Source organism: Mytilus trossulus, chromosome 3 (genome assembly GCF_036588685.1).
Source record: "Mytilus trossulus isolate FHL-02 chromosome 3, PNRI_Mtr1.1.1.hap1, whole genome shotgun sequence".
Lineage (NCBI taxonomy): Eukaryota > Metazoa > Mollusca > Bivalvia > Mytilida > Mytilidae > Mytilus > Mytilus trossulus.
Genome location: NC_086375.1, coordinates 65,472,274 through 65,490,058, shown reverse-complemented (window position 1 = coordinate 65,490,058; position 17,785 = coordinate 65,472,274). Strand labels below are relative to the sequence as shown.

Genomic DNA, 17,785 nt, shown 5'->3' with positions numbered 1-17,785 from the left:
AATAATTTGGATATCATCAATTAATGAGAAAAGAGTCCTAAACATGCTTTGATCAACTTTGTATTTTGTTAACATTTTCTAAACAATTTATTTGTCTTATTTAAAGTAATTTAAAGGCCCACGAATTTTGGCAGTATCAGATTTTGAAATATACATAAAATATGTGACAAATGCTGTTGCAACAAATACAAAACCAGTTCAAGAGAAAATTTTCCAGGGTCTTTATTTTGACCCTTCAGCATTTTGTTGATGAAGATTTCAACATTTAAAATTTTACACCATCATTAGAAATTGGGACTTTTTAGATACTTTCTTAAGATAGGATAACAAAACATTGTAAAGATTAATCTTACTGGGTGTAGACCCTCAATGATTAGCCACCTGATACAATGTACAAGGAAATTGTCAATATACTCAAGTTAAAATACTTGTAAAAACCCTTATATGTAGTATGTGCATTATTGATAAAATTAAAAGTAGTAAACTTACATATATATATAGCTGAAGGTCATTTAAGTGTTTCAGAGTGTTTGTTGATAGATCTGGCTACTTAGGGTCAATTTTGTCACATTCATGTTAAAGTGAAGTTAATGATTTCAATAGAATGGTCATCAGTTTTAAATGTGGAAAAAAATTATGCGGAGACTTAGAGGTGAGTTTTACTGTCGGGGACAATCCTGCAGGGGTAGGTTTGATTTACTTCGTTATTTTAGATAATAACTGAAGCATTCCTTCTCAAAATTTATTCATTATTGGTACTGATATTTCACTTTTTAAAATTATTTTAAAGTTACCCATAATTATGGAAAATCTTGGAGTATGGAAGATGTATTTCTTTCTTTCTTTGGAAAGAAGAGGGGTAACTATGAAAATTTCTTTTTGTTCTTCGTTATTGAAAGGCATGACATTTTTTTCCAGTTGATCCTCTAAGCCTATGAAATCTAAATCTTGGCTGATGATATATATTTAAACATATCTATATGTGTCTTCCTGTTACATCTTTCCTGTATTGAAGTATTATAATTCACATTTTATAAATATTTTGTTTTAATCTGTTTTATAAATTTATAATAATTCATTAGATCTTATTTCTTTCTCATGTTAAACTTATAAGTGATGCTACTATAACCTGTGAAAACAATATTTACAATTATTACTGTAAGTAAGTTATGACTATATATTGTTCAGGTTAATAACACAATGCAAAAATTGTCTAGGTACATATCAATTTAATCACAATATTATACACTAATATTTTCAATGTAAAAAGTATTCAAGGACATATGTTATTTTAAATATACTGAAATGGTTTAAACATATCTCCCTTAAGCTACTTAACATGTTTTTAAATGCATTTTAAATGATGAAGATATTTAATAGTATATGTGGCTAGAGATACTATTATTTAAGAATTAAAGTAAAAGTGATATCTGAATTTTCAATTTGGGTAATTTGAATACAAAACAAATGCAGATGCCAGGTCTATGAAGGAAATTTTGATTAGATGCAGGTGTGACAGTTATTGATAAGCTTTTTAATTATTTAATATTTTTTTTATATTTTAAATGGATTATATAGGAATAAACTTTATATGAAGATACTATTGCTAACTTAAAATTTCCGTTTTTGACCTGTCATGTACATGTAATTGTATTAATTTACCTAATTCTTTTCAATAGTATATGCAAATTATTTTCATATTATAGATTTAATCCTTTTCTCATACATTAAAAGGATATATCATCTGGAAATAATTTCCTGGTAACATGTTTCTCTGGCTCTATATTCTTTGTTGTTATAGAAAAAAAATAAAAGGGAATGGGGATATTTTTCTTCAATTGCAAACAAAATCCATCTGAAATGAAACTTAAATTTGGATAAAGATTGACCTTTTAATGATTATATAACAGTTAATTTACTGAAAAAAATTACATTATAGCAAATGTTTGTAAAGATTTAATATTTATTGACAGCGGGCTCGATTGGTACAGAAGACCAGGAGGTGGCCTCCATTACTATGTCTTCATTGGAGGACGCAGATAAGCTACTAGACGACAGTACAGATATCAACTTTGATAAAAGATGTAGGTTATAAACAATGTAGTCAAGATGGTTTTAATCTTTTGTTAAAACAATGCAGTCAAGATAGTTATAATCTTTGATATAAGATGTACTCCTTAAATTGTAATATATCCTGTGGTACATTCTAAAAAGTTTGCTCACATTGTTTCCTGGTATTGCCTACACAGTAGAAGGCCATTCTCATCACTAGGCACATCTTTCTATGTTTTAAAATGACTGTCACCTTAGTATTGAGAAATTATCCCTGATATTATATATCTAGAATAATAATTTGACATGATACACAAATAGTTCATCAGTCTCACATTAAAAAATATGTTGACCTGGACTGCCAGGTAAACTATTTTAATAAAAACCAAGACAATTTGTATTCACTATTCAAATTTTGAGACAAGTTTTTAACTTTTTATTCTATATGCAGATTTATCTGATAGAAGGTTTCTGGTTAATTTTCATAGAAATGATCCTTAGAACAAGTTCATAGTTGATTGAAATTAACAAAATATGCATGATATTATATCCCAGCATTATTATGAAATGATGTTGTTGAACTAGTTAGTATTAGGTGGTCATATTTATCCCAGCATTATTATGAAATGATGTTGTTGAACTAGTTAGTATTAGGTGGTCATATTCTAACTCATTGCTAATTATACATGTACGAACAATAAAGGTTATGGTTTGGAAAAAAATTAATACCATTATATCTTTTTTAGATTCACGATCTCCATCACCTGGATCTGTGAATTCTAGAACTCCTTCACCAATATGTGAATTAAATGTAGAAAACCAAACACTTAACAAAGACAGTCCATCAGCAGACAGGGACAGTCTACACATAGAAATGGTTGTTGCCTCAGATGAATCTCATCTAGCTACAGGTATGAACAGTCAACACATAGAAATGGTTGTTGCCTCGGATGAATCTCATCTAGCTACAGGTAGGGACAGTCTACACATAGAAATGGTTGTTGCCTCAGATGAATCTCATCTAGCTACAGGTAGGGACAGTCTACACATAGAAATGGTTGTTGCCTCAGATGAATCTCATCTAGCTACAGGTAGGAACAGTCTACACATAGAAATGGTTGTTGCCTCAGATGAATCTCATCTAGCTACAGGTAGGGACAGTCTACACATAGAAATGGTTGTTGCCTCAGATGAATCTCATCTAGCTACAGGTAGGAACAGTCTACACATAGAAATGGTTGTTGCCTCAGATGAATCTCATCTAGCTACAGGTAGGAACAGTCTACACATAGAAATGGTTGTTGCCTCAGATGAATCTCATTTAGCTACAGGTAGGAACAGTCTACACATAGAAATGGTTGTTGCCTCAGATGAATCTCATCTAGCTACAGGTATGAACAGTCTACACATAGAAATGGTTATTGCCTCAGATGAATCTCATTTAACTACAGGTATGAACAGTCTACACATAGAAATGGTTGTTGCCTCAGATGAATCTCATCTAGCTACAGGTAGGAACAGTCTACACATAGAAATGGTTGTTGCTTCAGATGAATCTCATCTAGCTACAGGTAGGAACAGTCTACACATAGAAATGGTTGTTGCCTCAGATGAATCTCATCTAGCTACAGGTATGAACAGTCTACACATAGAAATGGTTGTTGCCTCAGATGAATCTCATCTAGCTACAGGTATGAACAGTCTATACACATAGAAATGGTTGTTGCCTCAGATGAATCTCATCTAGATACAGGTAGGGACAGTCTACACATAGAAATTTATGGTTGTTGCCTCAGACGAATCTCATCTAGCTACAGGTATGAACATAATAAATATTTCTTCTACATTAAACATGTTTTGTATTGGAATTGTTTCAGAGACAGATATTTTGTAAGAAGGGAAATATAACAGGTAAGTCTCAATACAACAACCAGGGAAATAAAGTTTTCATTAAGCACTTCAATGTATGTAAATGGTTTTATTAAAATGTAAATGTAATATTATATTGGTAGGTCACTGGATTCTTAGATTAACATTTTGTATAGAGTATAAACAGAAGTTTTTTATTGATTGATTGAAGAGCATTTGCTTTACTTCAATGCAAGAAGGCTATATTGCAGAATTTTTCTAATTTAGTTAAGTTTAATTTAAATATATTTATTTATAGTGAATTGGGAAATAAGTTTTGCAGCTTATATAAATCCCTTTCCACTTTGAGAGTGAGAGTGCTGCCTTGTAGTGGCATTAGCCTGCTCTTTTTCAAAATCTACAAGGTGTCTTTAACGTGCAAGAGATATGGAACTCTCTTAACACGGGTCAGCCATAATGATTTATTGTCTCCTTCAGACAGACTATCATCGTTTCCTCAAGACCAAACTCACAAATGGGGTTAAGGGAGATCCGAAAAATTCAGTCCCTGAACAGGAATGGAACCAGGAACCTTTGTGTTAGTAGTGCGTTGTCTGTTAATTTGAGGTTTGAACTAGTGAATCTTATTTGTATGTTTTATCATTGTAGTATCTGAATCTTTAGAGGATATGAAAGGGGTGTTAGCTGGAGGCTTGGTAACAGGATGGACACCAGATGTGGCTGTAGGGTTGTGGAGACGCATGCTAGGCACTTTAGGAGGAATCAATAGAATAGAAGATGCAGAAAATCACGCACTTGTGTTTGAAGAGCTGAGTTTATTGATTGAAACAATGAATAAGGTAAATAACAGATCCTTTCATCCAGGTGAGAAAAAAATTATTCAGAAACAAAGAGGGCCGACTCTAGCAGCTAAGCCAATCCATTAAAAAAAAGAAATTGAAAGAGAGTATATAAGAAAAGCAGCAACGACTTTTGAAACAGATTTATTTAGGTGGCTTTGACATTGAAAAAAAACACATTCAACAATTATGCATAGAATTTAGATAGGTATAATATGAACTCAATTTGAAATTTATTTAGTCACAAATCCATCTACATAGGAATTTATTGCAATATTTTTATTATTTTTATTTTACAGATGAAAGAGAATGCAGGTGTATCATTAGACAATTTGTCATCACCATTGCCATCAGAATATATACCACCGCTCTTTTATTTTGCACCATGGCTTTTTGAGGTAATATATAATAAAAAAATGTAAAATAGCAAAAATGCTGAAATCTATGGAAAATTCCAAGTCCTTTATCAAAAGGCAAAATGTAAACACATCAACTGTCATATTCTTGACTTGGTACAGGTATTTCCTCATGTCAAAATTAGACTTGAATGTAGTTGCTGCAGTAATGAACTATGTTTTTTCAATCCATGGAAACTGATTATGATAAACAAGTTAAGGTAGCACTACAGTCAGAATTTTCTGACTCCAATCAATAGTATTTAAAGACCAATTTCTCCCAAACTACTCAATGGATTTTTAAAATCTTTAATTCATTTTAAAGCTGAAATATAACTCTTTCTTAATTTATATATAAATTTATTTTTGGTTTGATATGTCTCAAAATATAACTCATTAATGGCCAAAAAAGTGGTCTTCCAACTTGGATGAAAATGGCACATTCATGTCAAATGGTAGTTAAAATTTGTTTTCATCCCTGTAATCAACCATATACAATCTTTTAAACCGTGTCTCAGATTTTTGATATATGCCTCCAGTAAGAAGATATATTGATTTAACTGCTGGGTGCCAAACCTCATTTCACCTTTCATTTTTGGAAACCCATAAATTCATTTAGAAACGAATTATCCAAAAACTGGGACACGGTATTGTAGAAAATACACCCTTCAATCATATATATCAAAGTCAAGCCAAAGGGGGTACCCATAAAGTTTCTATTGTCAATTTTTCCTTACATTTTTCATGAAAAATTGTTCTGAGAAATGACCTAAAAACTGAAATTCCCCCTTAGAACCCCTATAAAGTCAATATAAATACAACCATTCCACTGGGAACACCCCAGGAGTGTTCTGATACCATTACTATATAAATAGAACCACACACTTTGTGTCTTTGATGCTCTAGTGCTGTAAATTTTGCATTATATGTGAACTGTCCAACACTAACTTGGCATTTGGCGGGAGTTTGACGTCACAGATCTGACCAACATCTGTGATGAAGTAATTAAATAAAGACAAAGCTCCGCCTCTTTCCAGACAGTCTCAGATAGGGAAACACATGATTGACCAGCTGCATTAATCAATGCTTAACATCATTATTTTCTATATATAAAGAATAATTTTCATTTGAATTTTAAAAAAAGAAATAATGTAAAACTATGTCTGAAATTAGCTAGTACATTAAAAGTGTGCATCAAAAACATGTTGATAAAAAGATCAACCCACCCTTTTCTTGAAAATACATTTAATTTAAAGGGACTGATAGATTACACATTAACTGAAAATTAGTTAAAATTCATAAAACTGTATTTAATAAATGAAGAAGACCACAGGGAAGAATTTTATACAGGCAGTCAGACGCTTTCAAAAATACTTCCCCACTCTTTTCCATAGTACTAATTTTCCTTTTTGGTAGATTTTTTCCCTTTTGTTTTTTTTTCTTTTTCTTTGTTTACTTCCATGTTATATAAATATTTTGTTTCAAAACAATGAGATAAGACTACATTATTTATCTTGTGGTCAGGGATTAACAGCTGGACACTGGTATCAACAGATGATTGACATATTAGCCCCTCCCAAATGCCTATATATTTAGATTAATTACCATGTGCTTTTATTTACATAAATTCATTATCACTTTACTACCTGTTGTGATATGATAATGACTTTGGGATTTTTACAAACTGTGCAGAATAATACTTACTTCAGAACTATGTGATAAAAAAAATTTGACCAAAAAATCATTGTTAGACTGTAGTGCTACCTTAATAAATAAATCACAGTTTATTAATAGAAGAAATCAGAGTAGTCCACTAAGCATCTAATTGACAAACTTCATAAGATATGGCTAGATTAATTTGTGACAGGATCCAGATATGAATCTTACTAAGTTGGTGATGGACTACATTGATATGACAACTTCTTACATGGCTTACCCAACATCTTTATGATATAACCATGCTTGGCCATCATTTCTTTTGAGAGCATTAAAATCTTATTGCACCTACACAAGTTATGTAGCCAGATTCACCTGAATAGATAGCTTAAAAACCTTAACTTTCAATAAAAGTTTAAAGCAAATACCAATAATAATTAATTTCATTTCATTTTGCTAGTGTTTATCCTTGTCCAATAAATACAAGAGAGGAAAGTTGTTAGCCTACCAACTGTTATGTCAGATGATAGTTCAACGACATGATGTTCCTGTTCCTTCAGAGATGGCCTCTCAGTTTTATCTCTTATTACACAGAGGATTAGTGTCAAACGATCAGGTATTTACATGGAGTAAAAGGAATATGGAATGAAAAGATATCAATTGTCTACTTGATAAAGGATATTTTACAATTTTGAGATAAAACTTGTTACACAAGTCTTGGTCTGTAAGTTTTTTATGTTATGTGTAACCTTCTGATATCCCACAGTCCCAAAAGATCCTGAAAACGCTGTTGTATGTCTGTAATAATCTCTTCTAATCATAACTTCTCCTAAATTGCTATACATATATTGGAAGAAATTTTACAAAGATGTAGAACACTATCTGAGGATATTCATGAATGAATATGATTCCTTTCAAAAATGTTAAAGGGGAGGTATTGAGCATGATTGCTTCAATATTTAATAGCCTTTCTTAAGCACAGTTTTTTCTTAATGTACATTTAGGAAGATAATCTTAGTTCAAGATGTTTAAGGAGAGTTGATTGAATTTGGGCAATGGGGCTGTCTTATTTTACTCACAGTTCAAGTTAACAATACTTTGATGATATATCTGCTAGTTTGTTCTGTAATTACACTTCATATTGCTTTTATGACTTAAATAGTTATGATTCTGGAACAAAATGACCCTAGAATCAGTTATTTGTCATATTTCATCAAATTTCTGAGTTAAATGTTGAATCTATGAACTTTATAAGGGCTTATTTCTTAAATAGTGTGATCATGTTATTTAATTGACTTGTAGGATTCTTTGAGTTGTTGTTTATTGTGTTAGGTTTATGTCTTTTTGATGTTTACCCACATTGTAATAATTTTATGAGTCACTTATTTTCTGTATTATTTGTAGGATATTATCAATGTTTTAGTAAAATACTGTGGTGTCAAGTTTCTGTCAATGTCAGTAACAGGATCATCATTATTAGTATTAGATTTCATACAGGCAGCTGGAGCTGTTATCTCAGCTGTTGATATCAATGCTGTGAGTATACTATAAAAATATTGTTAATCACCAATTTGCCATGTTCTGAGGTCAGAATTAGTTCCTGGTTTGAAAAAAAAAGATTCATAGAACTCAATTTATGTTGATCAGCTTATTATCAATAAGTGCAACGATTATCCTATGGAATTATGCCACAGGAAATTTGGGGTTTGATCCCTGCCTTTGTTAAGACAAATGGTTTAACAATTGGATATAATATTCCTCAACCAACCACAGTACATTTAAGTATAATATATAGCATTGACTGATTGGAGCAGATTGGACAGAAAAATGTTTCCAACTAGGCTGCTATGTCTTCTGGAAGGCTGTTACATTTTCTGCTAGGATGTTAAAATCCTACATAATCTAGAACAAAACAGACTACATTCGTAAAAAAGAAAAAAGAATGAATGTCAACATTGAAAATTTGAACTTTTCAGAGGAAAACCATTTTGTTGACTGATCCCACACTAAAAAAATCATTGTTTTACAGGTATAAAAATGATTTACTTATAATTTAGTCTATGACATGAAATAAATAGACCTTTACAGCAGATTCCAATGAGTATGAAGCTTCAGGTAGATTCTTTGGTTAGCTTCTTTGCTAGCTCAACCATGAAAAGATTATTACCTTAACATTGGGAGGGGCATAGCACCAATTCATCATCCAATGAAAACACTCATATCAATGGCCTGTTTATAATATGTATGTTTCATACAAACAGGTTTACCTAAACAACTTTGCAAATTAAATTTCATTTCCTTTTGTCTTTGATTGAATTAAAAAAATCTTTGTATTACAATAAATTAGAAGCGGAGTTATGGTTTATGTTTTAATCAAGGAGGATGTACCCGTGTATTGATTCAATGCTAAAAAAATGGAACTTTTATAAAAAAATCCACAGCATTTCCCTGTGTACTCTCATAGTTGGCACTTTGGTGCTTGATAGATGGAGGATATTGCAAGCAGTGCTAGTAATGATTTCTTTAAAACAAGTTTATAAATTTAGATATTGGTTTAAACAAATAGAAATATGGACCACTTGAAGCACACCTTCTAGGGTGTGCACGACTTTTCGTGACTTTGTTTCAAAATTTTTAATTAAAAGGTTGTTTAGAACTTTGTGTAAACAATAAATGCTAGCACATCATAGAAAATCAAGTGAGTAATCTATGCTTAAAATTTTAAAACAAAAATATCAGTGGATCTTGGTTTATTTACCACAAAATCATGTTTAACTTTTAAATGCAATTAAACTATAAATAATTATGCTTGCTCAAAGTTTCGCCTTTTTACATGTACAAAATAACCCAACTCTCTTGTTCATTATCTTTGCTGTTTTTATGCTAATTCAGTTTGAAAAATTCGTAATTCAAAGGCTTCAGAAGGGGTCATAAACCTTATCTTTACGCCATGATTGTACCATTGTCTAGGACATACACATACCTGGATTTATAAATGAACTGAGTAAATGATTGAAATAAAATTGGCAAATCAAACACACCTTCAACATACATGCTTGTGAATTAGCTTATGATTTTCAATAATTTTAAATTTAGATTGAAAACTTATTTTTAAACTTAACTAACTTGTAAAACTAGTTTTACAATGTTTATATTTTGTCACTAGTTCTGATTGGTTCTGTATTAAATTATTGACTCCACCCAAAGGCTTGTGTACCTTACCTAATAATGATTTCATGGTTGAGCTAGCAAGGAAGCTAGCCAAAGAATCTTACCTGTAGCTTCATACTCGTTGGAATCTGCTGTAAAAAAAAACATTTGTTATTATGTAATTGCAGTAGCTTGTTTATGTATTTGTATTCATCTTTATATGTATATCAGGTTATGGTCTTATGGCCATTAGCATTCATCCTATGTCATCATCGATGGTTACTTAGATTAAAACAATCATTAAGTTCTAAACATTACAAGTCCATAAATTATGAACAAGAATTTGACAACTACCAATATTTGTATTTATTAAACTTAAGAGACAGGAATATTTCATAAGATGTTGATATCATTTGCAGTGATGGAGAAAATAGAAGTAAACCATCTTTCTTGCAACTGAATCTGTTTCATCAGATAAACAATGTTTTAGTCAGATAAAGTACAAACAATAATTGATAAATACATGTATAATTTCAGTGTCCAAGACCTGAAGCAGTGTCAATATTAGGAGGCCTGACTTGTTTTCCTAATCACTTCACAGAATTTCAAGTGATAGACTCCAATTATCTCATGCTGAAAAAGTTACAGTCTAAAGATTTCAAGGTACGTCTGTCAAGTAATTTTTAAATGATATGCAGTTAGGCATTAGTGAGTTTTTAGTGTGACCTACTCTACATCCTTGAGTGACTTGAGTTGTACATTAAAGTTAAATCTCATATACCATAAGATCATCAAACTTTCTTGCTAGTACCAGTAATAACCTGCTCAGTTTTATTGATCATAAGATATTTGGAACTTTTTAAAAGAAGTGGCAATATTCTAACCTAGAAGGATATACAAATGCAAGATTTTTTCCAAAGAGCCTACAGTTTGCTAAACTCAGATAATTCTAAGTATCCAATTTTATTCTGGCATCATATATGCCCAAGTAGAGCTTCCCATGCACTCATGGCTTTGCTGCTTATTACTGTAATAATTGTTTCTTTGTATAGGAACAGATAATGATTCATCTCCTACGAGCTGGAAAGAAAGAACAAAGTGGATATGCTAGGTAAATATTCTTTTCCCCACATCATAATTTTTCATTCAGTACAATTTTTAGCTGGCTTAACTGAAGTTAAAGATATTCTCTTTACTTGATAGATTTTCAAACACTTTTAAAATGTCTGTTATTTTAAAAATTCATAGGTATGTCAATGCTGTCCTGTCATGTTCAATTAAAAATTTGTTGAGAGCTATTAAGAAATGGACACATGTTGAATTCATGCATATCCAGGAAAAAAGAGTATCTGATATTCCTTATAATGGAAGAGAAAGGATATATTGTATCAAGTCATGACACAAAGCTCAAATAAATTAATTTTGTTTTGTGTTATGTGTGTAGATAAGACTATTAAAAACAACCAAAATGAGCTTTATGAAAATGTTGAATTGACAGTGATATATATTTTATTTCTAATAGATCAGTAGCAGTTAGTGGTATTGGTATATTTCTGTATGAAGAATTAAGTCATGGTACATTACACCCTAAACTTAATGAGGCCTTTATTGTCATCTTTGGTAATCTAAGGGTAAGTTCCTTTAGTCTTAAGCTTACTGATTTGATGTCAAAATGTCGAAATTCTCTTCTCCCTTCAACAAAAATATTGGAAGAGTTGGATGATTTTTATTATCCTGCTGATAATAGCAAATTTGAAGTGCAAATTTTATACTTTTTTATTTGACTTATAAAAACGTGTGCATAAATAACTTGGTTTGAAATTATACCTGGAAATGGTATCATACTTCCACAATAAAGCCTATTTTGGATAATATTAAGTTTAATTTTGACCAATTTCTACATCTGTATCTTGGCTGTGCTTTTCATTTTGTATTGAAAAATATCATATACATTGCAATCTGATAAAATCACTGCAAATTTAAAATTGAAAAAGGAAAAACGGGAATGTGTCAAAGCAACAACAACCGAAGACCATCAATGGGTCTTCAATGTAGCGAGAAACTCCAGCACCCGTAGACGTCCTTCAGCTGGCCTCTTAAAAAACATGTATACTAGTACAGTAATAATGGACTTCATACTAAACTCAGAATTATACACAAGAAACTAAAATTAAAAATCATACAAGACTAACAAAGGCCAGAGGCTCCTGACTTGGGACAGGCGCAAAATTGCGGCGGGGTTAAACATGTTTATGAGATCTCAACCCACCCCCTATACCTTTAGCCAACGTAGGAAAGTAAGCGCATAACAATACGCCCATTAAAATTCAGTTCAAGAGAAGTCCAAGTACTGTCAAAAGATGTAACAAAAGAAAATAAACAAAATGACAATACATAAAAAACAACCATCAATATTATGTCTTCATCATATGAATATCAGGCACAATCCCTCCCGTTATGGGTTTAGTATCATACTATCATAAAATATATGAGAAGAACATAACCTCTGTCATGCCAACGACTGTTTTTTAAATAAATTTGTTTAGTTCCAATGGAAAGACCCTATAAGTGAATCAATATTAAAGCCAAAATATGTAATCTAAAATGACCTGACAACCATATCTTAACTATATCCCTTGTTAATTAATAAGTCTATTTAAAGGTTTTGTAAGCTTTTGAGATGAATACTGATATTTTTATGCTTTGTAAAGAATATTACCATAAAAGATTGGATGTGAAATACCTGAATGTATAAGATGTCTGCATGTTGAGTTATATTTACGAATTATTTCCTTATTTCGATGATAAAATTTAGTGAATGTTTTGACTAGTTCGTGATATCGAAAAAAAATATGCATCTGGAATATAATGGAAAATGTATGAAGGATCTAACTAAACTTAACAGACAACAATAGATAAAAGATATCCTGTTAATCACCATCACCAAAAGTATCATGAATGCATTTATAAATATGAATGGTTTATATATAAAAACAAAAAGATATGGTATGATTGCCCATGAGACAACTCTCCACAAGAGACAAAATGATGAGATTTGTTTCAGATATTTTTTAAGAGTTATTTGTATTTACAGTGTGTGAACAGAAGTGTTGCTAGGGTTGCTACAGATATGTTAACAATGTTGGTGGACCATATAAAAGTATTACTTGATTATCATCCAGAATTACCAAAGAGAATTATTGAGGTTAGATTATTTGAAATTATGAAGTCACTTGACCCTAAGTTGGTGGGATGTCTGTATCAGTTTTTTGCTGCTCAGTTGTGATTTTTTTTTAAATGAAATCAAAGTTTATTTAATGTGATATCATTCTAATGCATTATATAAGACATTTTTAGGCTGGCATTACTTTCTAATGCTTTATAAAACTATTCTTGGAGTATAGGTTGATTGCTAGATGTACATGTCTGTCTGGCTGGGTTTATCTGTCAAACCCTTATACCTTTTCATGTTGATTAGGCCCATTTCACAGATTTTATAAGTAAAAGTATTAAGTGTATATAATGATTGTAATGTGTACAGTTCCCACTGATCATCTCATCTAATCTTCACATACATTTTACAGGTTCTTTATAATTGTAATTGATAATGAAAAGTTCAAGTGATATGTAAAGTGAGATTTTCAATATAAAATTCCATCTCAATGAAAATTTATTTGATATGTTTCCGCTTCTATACTCTTGTAACAATAGAAATACCTATTTTTTTGTGCTTGCATCAGACAATTTTAAGTTTTATAAATATAGTATTGACTTTGAAATATGTTTGTTATTACACTTATTTTTATTTAGGTTGTGATGGCTACAGTATCAACATTAATTCCTGTGTCAGGAATTTCAAATTCTGATGAGGAAAAAAAGGTAAGGGTCCTTTACTATAAACTTGGAATTTAAAACTAATTTAATACTGTAACTTGTGATTGAATATTGCATTTACTTAGTCTGTTTGTTATTCCAGCAAATGTTTGTTATTCCAACAAATACTTCTGTTACATTTGTCTCAGCTACTACTCAATAGATTTGCTTCATATTTGGTCAGTACCTTAAAATTGACAAATTAGATCAATCTGACACTTAATTCTTGTTTTCCCATCTTTTGAAATACAAATGGGGATATGATAAGCACAACATGTTCATTCTAAAGACTTGTTAAATTTGTAGATAGTGAAAATCTTGGTAACCATTAATTTGAGTTCCTTAAAACAATACCTAAAGCATACCTAATTTTTTTTAAATAAAAATACATGTACAAATGAAGTAATTTGTTTAGTTTAATGATTTTGGCTATTTATATTGTTCATTATATAACAGGTTATCATTCCAATGATTTTTATGTCCCATTAATGGGCATTATGTTTTTATACGACCGCAAATTTTGAAAAAATTTTCGTCGTATATTGCTATCCCGTTGGCGTCGTCGTCGTCGTTGTCGGCGGCGTCCGAATACTTTTAGTTTTCGCACTCTTACTTTAGTAAAAGTGAATAGAAAACTATGAAATTTTAACACAAGGTATATGACCATAAAAGAAAGGTTGGTATTGATTTTGGGAGTTTTGGTCCCAACATTTTAGGAATTAGGGGCCAAAAAGGGCCCAAATAAGCATTTTCTTGGTTTTCGCACTATAACTTTAGTTTAAGTTAATAGAAATCTATGAAATTTTGACACAAGGTTTATGACCACAAAAGAAAGGTTGGGATTGATTTTGGGAGTTTTGGTTTCAACAGTTTAGGAATTAGGGGCCAAAAAAGGGCCCAAATAAGCATTATTCTTGGTTTTTGCACAATAACTTTGGTTTAAGTAAATAGAAATCAATGAAATTTAAACACAATGTTTATGACAACAAAAGGAAGGTTGGTATTGATTTTGGGAGTTTAGGTCCCAACAGTTTAGGAATTAGGGGCCAAAAAGGGACCCAAATAAGCATTTTTCTTGGTTTTCGCACCATAACGTTAGTATAAGTAAATAGAAATCTATGAAATTTAAACACAAGGTTTATGACTATAAAAGGAAGCTTGGTATTGATTTTGGGAGTTTTGGTCCCAACAGTTTAGGAAAAAGGGGCCCAAAGGGTCCAAAATTAAACTTTGTTTGATTTCATCAAAATTGAATAATTAGGGTTCTTTGATATGCCGAATCTAACTGTGTATGTAGATTCTTAACTTTTAGTCATGTTTTCAAATTGGTCTACATTAAGGTCCAAAGGGTCCAAAATTAAACTTAGTTTGATTTTGACAAAAAATGAATCGGTTGGGTTCTTTGATATGTTGAATCTAAAAATGTACTTAGATTTTTGATTATTGGCCCAGTTTTCAAGTTGGTCCAAATCTGGGTCCAAAATTAAACTTTATTTGATTTCATCAAAAATTGAATAAATGGGGTTTGTTGATATGCCAAATCTAACTGTGTATGTAGATTCTTCATTTTTGGTCCCGTTTTCAAATTGGCCTACATTAAGGTCCAAAGGGTCCTGTTCAGGACTGTGTTCATTATACGTTCGCGGTACCGCTATGTATGTATTGTAACGTCATGCTACTTATGACGTTGAGATTTATGTGCAAATGGAGTTTAGAATCAATACAAGTAAAACCAGCTAGTATTTCTTATTTGTGCCTAAAAGGTCTGATTATACCACTCTAAGATATTGGTGCCGTAGGACCAAGATGAGTTCCAAACTACGTTCTATACGTGCAGGACACAGAAGCGTTATTTCCCGACTTTTGAAGAAATTTGAGGACATCCGAGACGACGGAGACGAGCCCGTGAACACTGAAGAGTTAACTAAAATTGTGAACAATCTGTTGAAGAAACAAGAGACACTACAAAAACTTAATGAGGACATTCTAGAAAATCTTGACGAAGGAGAAGTAGAAGCCGAGATCGTCGATTCAGATGAGTATGCTTACACATTAGATGGAAAAATAACGCAAATACAAAAGCTCATTCTTGTCAATACATCCACACTCAGTACTATTGCAAAAGATTTCGTCAGTTATAGCGGCCCTTCACATTCCGCCTCTGCTCAACCCGCCTCTGCTCAGCCCGCTCATGCTCAACCCGCTCATGATCAACCAAGTTATGCTCAACCTGCTCATGATCAACAAAGTTATGCTCAACCCGAGATATACAATAAACAGAAAACATGTAATTCAAACTTCCGTGTACCGGAAACTCAGTTTTCACGTAGTAACACTAGATTAAATGAGTACAACAAGTTGCCCAAATTGAATCTTCCTACCTTTGATGGTAATATTATGCAGTGGCAGTCATTTTGGGATTCATACGAGACATCCGTTCACGAAAACACTACTCTTGGAAACGTTCAGAAATTTAATTATTTGAAGTCACTACTCCATGATGAAGCATTGAAAACCGTCACAGGGTTTGCGCTTACACATGCAAATTATGAGAAAGCTATTTCTTTACTGCAAGAAAGATATGGACAATCGCATGTAATAAGACAGAAGTATATGCAAGCACTAGTTGATATACCAGCCCCTAAATACACGATATTTAGCATGAAAAACTTCTACGATGAAATTGAGATACACATTAGAGGACTGGAGTCATTAGGTCAAAGTGAAGACACATATGGAGCGTTTTTAGTGCCCATTATTATGAACAAACTACCCGGTGAAATCCGCAGAAATCTTGCCAGACAATATAGATCTACAGATTTACAACTGAATGAATTACGCCGTGGAATTTTCGATGAACTTTATATTATGGATGCAGGCAAAACTTCAGAACAGTTAGAACACCCTACAGCTACCGCCGCCTTTCTGACAAATACAAATTATAGTAATCGAAATAGAGGTAACAAGAATACAAACGCAACTAACACTAAACCCAAGCCACTCTGTGCGTACTGTAAGGAGCCACACTCGTCTGTTAATTGCACTAAAGTATCTGATTACAATGGCCGGATGTCAATCGTGAAAAAAGATCGTTTATGCTTTAACTGTCTAGGACACCATAGCTTATCCGCATGTAAATCTACAAAAACTTGCAACAAGTGTCACAAACGTTATCACACCAGCATTTGCAAAGACAATGTTAAAACAAATGAAGACAACAAACCAACAGGGGATATAACCGTAGGCACAATTCAACACAACGCGGAGGAACCAGACACTGTTTTACACTCGCAATCGACAGATCGTGTACTTTTGAAGACAGCAATTAACCCAGTAAGTGCAGAACATGAAATACTTGATGCAAAAATATTGTTTGACGAAGGCGCACAGCGCTCATTTATCACAGAGGAATTAGCCGAAAAATTGAAACTCAAACCTACTGGAACTGAAAGCGTTAACCTATCCGGATTTGGAGACAATGCAAATAGTACTAAAATTCGCCATTTGAGTACAGGATTGGTATATCTCATAACTACAGAGGGTAAACTTCCGATTCGAGTCTTGATCGTTCCAGAGATCGCAGTACCGATGAGAACCTATGTACGCCAAGCAGCAAAACTTACATATTTGTCAGGAATCAAATTAGCTCACCCAGTAACAGCAGATGAAAACTTTGAAATTTCTATTCTAATTGGAGCTGATTACTTCTGGTCAATTGTTCAGAATGATATTATCCGAGGCGAAGGACCGACAGCTGTTCAATCAAAAATCGGATACCTGTTGTCTGGAACGCTACATTCACACAACTCTGACACAGATGGATACAAGAGAGCTTCAATGATGAACGTGATGATCGCAACAAAAACCGATGAGTACGACTTGGAGAAATTTTGGAAAATAGAGTCACTGGCTACCGAGAAAATTGACACTACAAAGTTAGAAGAACAGATG

The 17,785-nt window shown here is 32.2% G+C and overlaps 1 protein-coding gene across 8 annotated transcripts in view; it reads left to right on the top strand.

Annotated features, from left to right (window-relative positions):
• LOC134712146 (ral GTPase-activating protein subunit alpha-1-like) overlaps positions 1–17,785 on the top strand; it is a 93,681-nt gene that overhangs the window by 40,672 nt on the left and 35,224 nt on the right. For 6 of the 8 annotated variants that reach the window (XM_063573332.1, XM_063573339.1, XM_063573336.1 and 3 more), the window contains 12 exons: positions 791–859; positions 1,974–2,084; positions 2,799–2,963; positions 4,570–4,760; positions 5,060–5,158; positions 7,272–7,427; positions 8,216–8,347; positions 10,499–10,624; positions 11,014–11,072; positions 11,484–11,592; positions 13,056–13,166; positions 13,772–13,840. In XM_063573332.1, coding sequence (XP_063429402.1) covers positions 791–859; positions 1,974–2,084; positions 2,799–2,963; positions 4,570–4,760; positions 5,060–5,158; positions 7,272–7,427; positions 8,216–8,347; positions 10,499–10,624; positions 11,014–11,072; positions 11,484–11,592; positions 13,056–13,166; positions 13,772–13,840 — 1,397 coding nt within the window. The remainder of the gene's footprint in view (positions 1–790; positions 860–1,973; positions 2,085–2,798; positions 2,964–4,569; positions 4,761–5,059; positions 5,159–7,271; positions 7,428–8,215; positions 8,348–10,498; positions 10,625–11,013; positions 11,073–11,483; positions 11,593–13,055; positions 13,167–13,771; positions 13,841–17,785) is intronic. The other 2 variants (XM_063573340.1, XM_063573334.1) reach the window with 1 other exon arrangement.